The sequence below is a fragment of the Canis aureus genome, chromosome 35 (assembly GCF_053574225.1).
Source record: "Canis aureus isolate CA01 chromosome 35, VMU_Caureus_v.1.0, whole genome shotgun sequence".
NCBI lineage: Eukaryota > Metazoa > Chordata > Mammalia > Carnivora > Canidae > Canis > Canis aureus.
The window spans coordinates 15324284-15336813 of NC_135645.1; the positions used below are offsets into that span (position 1 = coordinate 15324284).

Consider the following 12530-nt stretch of genomic DNA (forward strand, 5'->3'; position numbering starts at 1 on the left):
CAGCAAGTTGTCCAGAAGGTAAGTAATGAAGGTGGCTGTACTGAACAGCAGATTTTCAATGCAGACAAAACAGCCTTCTATTGGGAAAAGATGTCATCTAGGACTTTCATAGCTAGAGAAGAGAAGTCAATGCCTGGCTTCAAAGCTTCAAAAAACCGGTGGGCTCTCTGTTAGGAGCTAAGGAACCTGATGCCTTGAAGTTGAAGCCAATGTTCATTTTCCATTCTGACAATCCTAAGGCCCTTAAGAATTCTGCTAAATCTATACTGTCTGTGCTCTATAAATGGAACAACACAGCCTGGATGACAGCACATCTGCTGACAACATGGTGTACTAAATGCTTTAAACCCAAAGTTGAGACCTACTGCTCAGAAAGAAAAAAATATATATTCTTTTCAAAATATGACTGCCCACTGATATCACCCAAGAGCACTGATGGAGATGGACAATGAGATGAATGTTGTTATCGTGATGGCTAACACCACAGATCAAGGAGTAATTTTAACTTTCCAGTCTCATTATTTAAGAAATACATTTCTTAAGACAGTGGCTGTCATTGATAATGATTACTCTGATAGATCTGGACAAAGTCAATTGAAAACCTTCTGGAAAGGATTCACCATTCTAGATATTAAGAACTCACATGATTCATGGGAAAAGGTCAAAATATCAACACTCACAGAGTTTGGAAGAAGCTGACTCCAACCATAATGGATGACTTTGAGGGATGCGAGACTTGAGTGGAGGACATAACTGCAGATGGGATAGAAATAACAAAAGGACTGGAATTAGAAGTGCAGCCTGACACTCAGATGATGGTTAGCCCTTCTTAGCAATCAAATATTTTTAAATTAAGGCACGTGCATTGTTTTGTTTTGTTGTTTTGTTTTTTAGACACAATGCTATTTAACACTTTGTTGACCACGGTATAGTGTAAGCATAACTTTTATATGCACTGGGAAACCAAAAATTTCATTTGATTTGCTCTATTGTGATAGTCACTTTATTGTGGTGCTCTAGAACCAGACCTGCAGCATCTCCAAGGTAGGTCTGCACATTGACTGTGATTCTCAGAATTTATATCTGATAATACTGAAAACATCTGGAAATCTCTTAAGGGGTCCTGATTTCAAGAGTTTTCCCACCTGACTGTAATTTTGCATAGTAAATTCAGGTCCAAATATTTCCCATCTTTGATGAAGAAGCCAGAAACAAACAAACGAAAGAGCTAGTATGAGTTCAAGTCAACAATAAACCCAAGGACACAAGATAAATGAGAGATTCGGGCATTACACGCTCACAGGTAACGTGCTGAGACACCGTTTTGCACTTCTCGCTTAAGCATTCAGAGACGCTTCTGCCAGTTTCAAACAGGAATCCACATGTAGCTCTGGGCTTCAAAGAATGAAATAAAACAATAATTTCAATTTTATAAGTCCTCAGAGTGAAAACAACTGAGACCGTAGCCTTTTTCTGGCTGTTGTGTGTTCCAGTCCCTGCAGGCCAATTAAGTTCTTTCAAAGCCCCAGCAAGGGCTTGAAGGTTAATTAAAATGTGTGATTTAGGAAAAGCTGAGGATAGTATATAGTGCACATACTCCACCAGCTGCCTTCGAAGCAACATTTAATTAACCAGCAGTGAGGCTCAGCACCTGCTTTTTTTTTCTCCCATTCTGCACAGACACCATGGAAGCAGAGTGCCAAGGTCTCGGTAGGTAATGCGCGTAAAGACAGTGAGGGGAACATCTATTTATGCCTCACTTCCACTCTCCCCCCTCCCCTTAGAGAGGGATCCTGCTTTTTTGGTGTCTTCATTATCATACTGTCCTAAGACTTCCTCCCACAAATAATAGGTCCTGCCCCACTGCCCCTCACCCAAAGCCCCACCTCCTACGCCCCCTCTACACACTACTTCCCACCTATTTTCTGCTTTTCACGGTGGCAGCTACTTGGCTACTTAGCCAATGGCCTGTTGAGATGCTAACTTTCGCTGTCAATGCCTGAATTTTAACTGAAGGGTCTATGTGACGAAAGCCCATCAGATCCCTGTCTCCTGGTATTCACACCCTTGTAAAATCTGCTCCACATATTTTACCAGAGTTAGCCTGGGTGATCAATAGCTGGTAACAGAAGTGATGGTATATCATTTCTAACATTAGGTTATAAGAAATATTTCCATCTTAGGAGAGGCCTTTTTAGTCTCAAGGCATGGAAATTCATGTGAATAAGCTTGGAGGTGGCTCCTGTGACCTCCGTTAAGCCTTCAGAGCCTACAGACTTGCTGGATTGCTTGGTGGCAACTTCATGAGATCCTGACCTAGTACCACCCAGCTAAGTCGCTCCCAGATTCATAACCTACTGAAACTGTGAGATAAGCATTTTGTTGTCTTCAACTACTAAGTTTGGGTATAATTTGTTAGGCAGCAGTAGATAGCTAATATAGAATGCTGGGTCTTTCCCACATGATGGAAACATTTGACAGTACACAGAGGCGACTTGCTGTAGAGTGAGCTGGGCACCCTTTCCTGGGGGGCTTCTAGGAAAAAAGGACAAGGAGAGCAGACACTCTGGGAAAAGTATCACGTGGTGGTGGCGGTGGGGACCAACAGGAGAGTGTTGCTGGGCAGAAACAGCTGCACAGAAGAATGAAAGAAGTAACTGCTCAGGATACCAGGGTTTTCCCTTATCAGATTGGGCTCTGAAGCCTCTTCTGTCCCCCCCCCCCTTTCTCTCTTCCTCAAGCCTCAGATACCCTGAGGCTCTAGACTGGCTACATTTTGTCCTGTCAGACGTTTATCTCACATTATCTCTATCAAGGTATGTATCTCCTTTCTTTCTCTCCATGATTCCTTTGGGGTGATGACATACATCTGTGTTCCTTATGCATGAAGTGAGCTTTTGTGTAATGTTTCCCAAATGGCTAGTCAGGAGGAAGGATCATGGCACAGGAGAGAGGAAGATATGAGTCCTGTCTGGTGGACTAACGAGCAGAATCATGTGGGAAGACTTACTAGAATGTGGATTGTTCAGTCCTATTCAAGCCTTCATTCATTTAATGCATAGTTGCCCAAAGAGTTCAGGCACTGGTACAGGTGCAAGGATGCAAAAGTCAATAAATCAAATATCCTTGCCTGAATGAAGCTCGAATCAGAAATTTTTATTCAGGAGATTTGACTTCTTTCTGCGGCTCTGGTGTAGCCAGGCCAATCAACAACTGGCCTAATCCAACCTTAGGCCCAATATGTGACTTCCTCTTTGCATAGTCACTCTTTTTTATTATGGAATATCTGATATTTACCAAAGAATGTAACATCTATATGAGTTATAGAATATAACAATGAAATGAACATCTATGTAGCCATTACTAGCTGTCCCATCTACCTTTGCTTTCACCTCTTCCCTTCTCCTACTTTCACCAGAATCTTTTACCTCCTTGGTTAAGTTTATTCCTAAGTGTTTGATTCTTTTTGATGCTCTTGCAACTGGGACTGTTTCTTTTCTTTTCCTTTTTTTTTTTTTTTTTAAGATTTTAGGTATTTATTCATGAGAGACGCTGAGAGAGAAGCAGAAACATAGGCAGAGGGAGAAGCCTATGGTGCCAAAGGATTGTTTCCTTAATTTCATTTTTGGAAAGATTGAACTCATTATTAGTATATAGAAATGCAAGTGATTTTTTATTTTTTTTATTTTATTTTTTTTTCCTTTTTTTTTTAATTTATTTTTTATTGGTGTTCAATTTACTAACATACAGAATAACACCCAGTGCCCGTCACCCATTCACTCCCACCCCCTGCCCTCCTCCCCTTCTACCACCCCTAGTTCGTTTCCCAGAGTTAGCAGTCTTTACGTTCTGTCTCCCTTTCTGATATTTCCCACACATTTCTTCTCCCTTCCCTTATATTCCCTTTCACTATTATTTATATTCCCCAAATGAATGAGAACATATAATGTTTGTCCTTCTCCGACTGACTTACTTCACTCAGCATAATACCCTCCAGTTCCATCCACGTTGAAGCAAATGGTGGGTATTTGTCATTTCTAATAGCTGAGTAATATTCCATTGTATACATAAACCACATCTTCTTTATCCATTCATCTTTCAATGGACACCGAGGCTCCTTCCACAGTTTGGCTATCGTGGCCATTGCTGCTATAAACATCGGGGTGCAGGTGTCCCGGCGTTTCATTGCATTTGTATCTTTGGGGTAAATCCCCAACAGTGCAATTGCTGGGTCGTAGGGCAGGTATATTTTTAACTGTTTGAGGAACCTCCACACAGTTTTCCAGAGTGGCTGCACCAGTTCACATTCCCACCAACAGTGTAAGAGGGTTCCCTTTTCTCCGCATCCTCTCCAACATTTGTTGTTTCCTGCCTTGTTAATTTTCCCCATTCTCACTGGTGTGAGGTGGTATCTCATTGTGGTTTTGATTTGTATTTCCCTGATGGCAAGTGATGCAGAGCATTTTCTCATATGCATGTTGGCCATGTCTATGTCTTCCTCTGTGAGATTTCTGTTCATGTCTTTTGCCCATTTCATGATTGGATTGTTTGTTTCTTTGGTGTTGAGTTTAATAAGTTCTTTATAGATCTTGGAAACTAGCCCTTTATCTGATATGTCATTTGCAAATATCTTCTCCCATTCTGTAGGTTGTCTTTGAGTTTTGTTGACTGTATCCTTTGCTGTGCAAAAGCTTCTTATCTTGATGAAGTCCCAATAGTTCATTTTTGCTTTTGTTTCTTTTGCCTTCGTGGATGTATCTTGCAAGAAGTTACTATGGCCGAGTTCAAAAAGGGTGTTGCCTGTGGTTCTCTAGGATTTTGATGGAATCTTGTCTCACATTTAGATCTTTCATCCATTTTGAGTTTATCTTTGTGTATGGTGAAAGAGAGTGGTCTAGTTTCATTCTTCTGCATGTGGATGTCCAATTTTCCCAGCACCATTTATTGAAGAGACTGTCTTTCTTCCAATGGATAGTCTTTCCTCCTTTATCGAATATTAGTTGCCCATAAAGTTCAGGGTCCACTTCTGGATTCTCTATTCTGTTCCACTGATCTATGTGTCTGTTTTTGTGCCAGTACCACACTGTCTTGATGACCACAGCTTTGTAGTACAACCTGAAATCTGGCATTGTGATGCCCCCAGATATGGTTTTCTTTTTTAAAATTCCCCTGGCTATTCGGGGTCTTTTCTGATTCCACACAAATCTTAAAATAATTTGTTCTAACTCTCTGAAGAAAGTCCATGGTATTTTGATAGGGATTGCATTAAACGTGTATATTGCCCTGGGTAACATTGACATTTTCACAATATTAATTCTGCCAATTCATGAGCATGGAATATTTTTCCATCTCTTTGTGTCTTCCTCAATTTCTTTCAGAAGTGTTCTATAGTTTTGAGGGTATAGATCCTTTACATCTTTGGTTAGGTTTATTCCTAGGTATCTTATGCTTTTGGGTGCAATTGTAAATGGGATTGACTCCTTAATTTCTCTTTCTTCAGTCTCATTGTTAGTGTATAGAAATGCCACTGACTTCTGGGCATTGATTTTGTATCCTGCCATGCTACCGAATTGCTGTATGAGTTCTAGCAATCTTGGGGTGGAGACTTTTGGGTTTTCTATGTAGAGTATCATGTCATCGGCGAAGAGGGAGAGTTTGACTTCTTCTTTGCCAATTTGAATGCCTTTAATGTCTTTGTTGTCTGATTGCTGAGGCTAGGACTTCCAGTACTATGTTGAACAGCAGTGGTGAGAGTGGACATCCCTGTCTTGTTCCTGATCTTAGGGGAAAGGCTCCTAGTGCTTCCCCATTGAGAATGATATTTGCTGTGGGCTTTTCATAGATGGCTTTTAAGATGTCGAGGAATGTTCCCTCTATCCCTACACTCTGAAGAGTTTTGATCAGGAATGGATGCTGTATTTTGTCAAATGCTTTCTCTGCATCCAATGAGAGGATCATATGGTTCTTGGTTTTTCTCTTGCTGATATGATGAATCACATTGATTGTTTTACGGGTGTTGAACCAGCCTTGTGTCCCAGGGATAAATCCTACTTGGTCATGGTGAATAATTTTCTTAGTGTACTGTTGGATCCTATTGGCCAGTATCTTGTTGAGAATTTTTGCATCCATGTTCATCAGGGATATTGGTCTGTAATTCTCCTTTTTGGTGGGGTCTTTGTCTGGCTTTGGAATTAAGGTGATGCTGGCTTCATAGAACGAATTTGGAAGTACTCCATCTCTTTCTATCTTTCCAAACAGCTTTAGGAGAATAGGTATGGTTTCTTCTTTAAACGTTTGATAAAATTCCCCTGGGAAGCCATCTGGCCCTGGACTCTTGTGTCTTGGGAGGTTTTTGATGACTGCTTCAATTTCCTCCCTGGTTATTGGACTGTTCAGGTTTTCTATTTCTTCCTGTTCCAGTTTTGGTAGTTTGTGGCTTTCCAGGAATGCATCCATTTCTTCTAGATTGCCTAATTTATTGGCGTATAGCTGTTCATAATATGTTTTTAAAATTGTATTTCCTTGGTGTTGGTAGTGATCTCTCCTTTCTCATTCATGATTTTATTAATTTGAGTCTTCTCTCTCTTCTTTTTAATAAGGCTGGCTAATGGTTTATCTATCTTATTAATTCTTTCAAAGAACCAACTCCTGGTTCTGTTGATCTGTTCCACAGTTCTTCTGGTCTTGATTTCGTTGAGTTCTGCTCGAATCTTTATTAACTCCCTTCTCTTGGGTGTAGGATCTATTTGCTGTTTTTTCTCTAGCTCCTTTATGTGTAAGGTTAGCTTCTGTATTTGAGTTCTTTCCAGTTTTTGAATGGATGCTTGTATTGCGATGTATTTCCCCCTTAGGACTGCTTTTGCTGCATCCCAAAGATTTTGAACGGTTGTATCTTCATTCTCATTAGTTTCCATGAATCTTTTTAATTCTTCCTTAATTTCCTGGTTGACCCTTTTATCTTTTAGCAGGATGGTCCTTAACCTCCACGTGTTTGAGGTCCTTCCAAACTTCTTGTTGTGATTTAGTTCTAATTTCAAGGCATTATGGTCCGAGAATATGCAGGGGACGATCCCAATCTTTTGGTATCGGTTCAGACCCGATTTGTGACCCAATATGTGGTCTATTCTGGAGAAAGTTCCATGTGCGCTTGAGAAGAATGTGTATTCAGTTGAGTTTGGATGTAAAGTTCTGTAGATATCTGTGAAATCCATCTGGTCCAGTGTATCATTTAAAGCTCTCGTTTCTTTGGAGATGTTGTGCTTAGAAGACCTATCGAGTATAGAAAGAGCTAGATTGAAGTCACCAAGTATAAGTGTATTATTATCTAAGTATTTCTTCACTTTGGTTAATAATTGATTTATATATTTGGCAGCTCCCACATTCGGAGCATATATATTGAGGATTGTTAAGTCCTCTTGTTGAATAGATCCTTTAAGTATGAGATAGTGTCCCTCTTCATCTCTCACTACAGTCTTTGGGGTAAATTTTAGTTTATCTGATATAAGGATGGCTACCCCTGCTTTCTTTTGAGGACCATTCGAATGGTAAATGGTTCTCCAACCTTTTATTTTCAGGCTGTAGGTGTCCTTCTGTCTAAAATGAGTCTCTTGTAGACAGCAAATAGATGGGTCCTGCTTTTTTATCCAGTCTGAAACCCTGCGCCTTTTGATGGGGTCATTAAGCCCGTTCACATTCAGAGTTACTATTGAGAGATATGAGTTTAGTGTCATCATGATATCTATTCAGTCTTTGTTTTTGTGGACTGTTCCACTGAACTTCTTCTTAAAGGGGAATTTTAAGAGGCCCCCTTAAAATTTCTTGCAGAGCTGGTTTGGAGGTCACATATTCTTTTAGTTGCTGCCTGTCTTGGAAGCTCTTTATCTCTCCTTCCATTTTGAATGAGAGCCTTGCTGGATAAAGTATTCTTGGTTGCATGTTCTTCTCATTTAGGACCCTGAATATATCCTGTCAGCCCTTTCTGGCCTGCCAGGTCTCTGTGGAGAGGTCTGCTGTTACCCTAATACTCCTCCCCATAAAAGTCAGGGATTTCTTGTCTCTTGCTGCTTTAAGGATCTTCTCCTTATCTTTGGAATTTGCAAGCTTCACAATTAAATGTCGAGGTGTTGAACGGTTTTTATTGATTTTAGGGGGGGATCTCTCTATTTCCTGGATCTGAATGCCTGTTTCCCTTCCCAGATTAGGAAAGTTTTCAGCTAGAATTTGTTCAAATACATATTCTGGCCCTCTGTCCCTTTCGGCGCCCTCGGGAACCCCAATTAAACGTAGGTTTTTCTTCCTCAGGCTGTCGTTTATTTCCCTTAATCTATCTTCATGGTCTTTTAATTGTTTGTCTCTTTTTTCCTCAGTTTCCCTCTCTGCTATCAACTTGTCTTCTATGTCACTCACTCGTTCTTCCACCTCGTTAACCCTCGTCGTTAGGACTTCTAGTTTGGATTGCATCTCATTCAATTGATTTTTAATTTCTGCCTGATTAGCTCTAAATTCTGCAGTCATGAAGTCTCTTGAGTCCTTTATGCTTTTTTCTAGAGCCACCAGTAGCTGTATAACAGTGCTTCTGAATTGGCTTTCTGACATTGAATTGTAATCCAGATTTTGTAACTCTGTGGGAGAGAGGACTGTTTCTGATTCTTTCTTTTGAGGTGAGGTTTTCCTTCTAGTCATTTTGCTCAGTGCACATTTGCACAGTGCAGAGTGGCCAAAAGCAAGTTGTATTGGGAAAAAGAGAAAAAGAGAGGAGAGAAAGAAGTAAAGAAAAGAGAATGAGAAAAAAAAGGGAAGAAAAAAAACGAAAAAAAAAGAAAAAGAGAAAGAAAATGAAAGGAGAAAAAAAGGGGGGTGGGGGAAGGAAACAAATCAAAAAGCAAAACAAAACAAAAACAAAAACAAAAAGAACCACCGGGGAGTATCTTCTGATTCTGTGTACTTTAAGTCCCTTGGCTTCTCCTGGAAGTTGTCCGTCCAGCTGGTGTTCTGGGGGAGGGGCCTGTTGTGCTGATTTCCAGGTGTTAGCAGTTGGGGGAGCTGCTGTGCCCCCGCCTGGTGCAGGGCTCAGTGGGGGTTGTTTGCCCCGTGAGGCCGCAGGAGGAACAGCCCCAGTGGCGGGGCAGCTCTGGAAACCTGGATTCAGCTCCGGCAGGAACTCCGTCTGCAGGGCCTGGAGGCTCCGGGGCGGGGCCGCTGATCTGCTCAGCTGGGGCAGGAGCTTCCTCGCTGTCCTGGGCCCTCCCGGCCTCTGCCTGTCCCAGAGGAGGCCGGATCCTGGGCTGTGTCCCGGCGCCCTGTGCTCCGGAGCCTGCGCTGGTGGATTCGCGCTCCCGGGCCGCGCAACCCCCTCCGCGGAGCCGCCGCCCAAGCCCCTCCGAGCTGCTCCTGGAACCGCGCAGCCCCCTCCGCACGGAGCCTCTTCCTCTGCCCGAGCCCCTCCGAGCTGCTCCCGGGCCGCGCAGCCCCCTCCGCGGAGCCGCCCCCGAGCCCCCCCGAGCTGCTCCCCCCCGCAGCCCCCTCCGCGGAGCCGCCCCCGAGCCCCCCGAGCTGCTCCGGGTCCCCCGTGCGCTGCAGCCCTTAGGGAGCTCGGCGCACTCCCCCGGGGCGCAGGTGCCTGTTAGTGTCCCCGGGAGCCCGCGGGCCTCCCCGCCCTCCTGGTCCTGCTCCACCTCCCTGGAGCCCCTTTCCCCCGGGAAGGTCGGTGCAGCTCCTGCGTCTCCGGGACGGGGCTCTCCTGTCCTGGGGACCCTCGCCCCGGCCTCAGCCCGGCTCCTCGCGGCCCCTCCCCCTCGGAGGCCTTTTGTGTCTTTATTTCTTCGTCCCCGTCCTCCTACCTGATAGAAGCGCGAACTCTTCTCCCTGTAGCGTTCCAGCTGGTCTCTCTTTAAGTCTCAGGCCGAATTCATAGATTTTCAGGATAATTGGAAGGTTTTCTAGGTAGTTTGGTAGAGACAGGTGATTTGGAGACCCTGCTCTTCCGCCATCTTGCTCCTCCCTCCGCAAGTGTTTTTTTAATGTTGATTTTGTATCTTGAAAGCTTGCTGAACTCACTTATTATTTCTAACAGTTTAGGATCATACACCATGACCAAGTGGGATTTATCCCTGCAATGCAATGATGGTTCAACGTATGCAAATCAATTAATGTAACACAGCACATTAACAGAAAGAAGGATAAAAACCTCATGATCATCTCAATCAATACGGAAAATGCATTGGACAAATTCAACACCACTTCATGATTAAAACTCTCAACGAGCTAGGTATGAAGGAACTCACCTCAACACAACGAAGGCCACATATGAAAAGGCCACAGTTAATATCATACTAAAACTGAAAGCTTTTCCACTAACATCTGGAATAAGATAAGAACAAGAACGTCCACTCTTGCTATTTCTATTTAATATCCTATAGGAAGTCCTAGGTGGAGTACTCAGTCAAGAAAAAAAAGGAGGGGTTCAAATCAGGAAAGAACTAAAAGTATCTCTGTTTGCAGATGACATCATTTTATATGTAAAACTCTAAAGAGTGACACCTGGGTGGCTCAGTGGTTGAGAATCTGCCTTCAGTCCAGGGCATGATCCTGGAGTCCTGAGATGGAGTCCCACCTCAGAATCCTGGCAGGGAGCCTGCTTCTCCCTCTGCCCATGTGTCTCCCATGAATGAATAAATAAAATTTTAAAAAGAAAAGAAAACTCTAAAGACTACACACACAGACACACACAAATATTAGAACTAATAAATTCAGTAAGATTTTAGGATACAAAATTAACACATGAAGATCAATTGCATTTCTATGATTTCTATGCATATCCATTATGATAGATTGGTAGCAGTGGGTCTACTTTGACTAGTACAAGAGGTCCCTGGACTGAACCTCAAAAGAAGGGCCACCTGCCCACCAATGGTACTTTGCAATTAGTCTTGGGGACAGGTGTTTTTCTTTTTGGGGGAGGGGCGGGGGGTGATGCAGGCATTTTAAATAAAGTACCGTGCAGTGAAAATAGCATGAACTCTGGGGTCAGTCAGGCCTGAGTTCAAGTTTTCCTCCAACCACTCCCTATTTTCTGACTTTGAGAAAAACTGTTTTCTCTCACTGAACCTTTGTTTCTCATCGGTAAAATGAGGCTATTAATATTTACTTCACAGCTTTGTTGTCAGAATGAGATATGGCATGCCATATATGAATGTAGAATGCCTCAAATTTAGTAGATAGCTCCATATAACGTGACTGTGAGTGGTGGCCATAGTAGAGTACGTAGTAAGAGTAAAAGCAAAAAGCTTTATCAAGGTTTTATAAGTTATATGCCTGGGTACCAGCTTTAGAACCCACACCCCCACCCCGGCCCCACCCAAGAATACGGAGATTTTCAGGACTCTCTTCCTTCCCAAGTTTCTTAGAAACCCTGGACAGAAGAGAGGATGTGAGCATGTTAGTATGGAGAGCGGCTAACAAGGTTACAAGTATATCTACTCCCTGTGGTGTTCCTGAATGTAGTCAAACCAGAGTAGATTCCATGAGTTTGTGACTGGGAGGCAATATGGTGAACCGGGAAAAGCATATTTTGGCACCAGATGCCTGGAGGTTCTAATGTATTCTCTGCAGCCTGCTTATGAGCAGTGTTAGGAGGATAGTTCCTCTCAGACTTGGTTTACTCATCTACAAAATAGAAATAATATCTAACTCACTGCAAGCATTTAGTGAGGTAATATACATGAATCTCCGAACACAGTTCCTGGCATCTAGAAAATCCTCACCAAATATTAATATCCTTTCTTACTGTTCCCCCATCTGAATCATATGGCACAACTCTAATAACTCACAGAGATTTAGAAGAAACTCCAGGGCTTAGTTATGATTCAAAAAGGAGGAGAGGTATGTTATAACCCTTTCAGATGTGCAATCAATTGCCAGGAGAGAGGAAATCATTTGTACGCCCGAATTTTTATGTTATTTGTGCTTTACTTGCAGATAGTACTTAAAATACACAGGATTCAAATAATCCTACAAAATTATTCAAACCACAGATGAAGCATAGATGAATATTTAACTGTTACTTCTATAATAACAAGGACTATCTCTATGGAAGACCTAGCGGTGAAAGGGGACTTAGAGCACCCCCTCCAGGCTAAATGCAAATCCCATATAGAAGCCCATCTATAGAGACCGAATACTAGGATGCCCGGATTCAAATCCCAGTCCTGCCTCAAATTCGTTGTGTGACACTGAGCAATAAACTCTCTGAGCCTCAGTCTTCTCATGTCTAGAATGGGAATAATTATAGTTCACAGGGTTGTCGTGAGAGCTTCTTTTTTTTTTTTTAGAAAAGAAAGCAATATATGTTAAGTGCTTATGTACACCACTGCCTGGTAAGGAGTAAATATAAGTGGACACTACCACTTTCAAGTGGCCACTGAGCTCTAGCTCGAAATTTCAGGAAAAGCCAAGACTCTCAGGCCTTCTACTATTGGGTAGTGCTGGTCCTGCCCTCTGTTACAGATTAAAGCGAGGGTTTTCTTTATTCA

At 42.5% G+C, this 12530-nt stretch overlaps 1 protein-coding gene across 6 annotated transcripts in view; it reads right to left on the reverse strand.

Annotated features, from left to right (window-relative positions):
* The window catches only part of NECTIN3 (nectin cell adhesion molecule 3), a 300981-nt gene that overhangs the window by 129348 nt on the left and 159103 nt on the right, over positions 1-12530 (reverse strand). For all 6 annotated transcript variants that reach the window (XM_077884651.1, XM_077884657.1, XM_077884662.1 and 3 more), the window contains one exon: positions 681-753. In XM_077884651.1, the coding sequence (XP_077740777.1) occupies positions 681-753 (73 nt within the window). The remainder of the gene's footprint in view (positions 1-680; positions 754-12530) is intronic.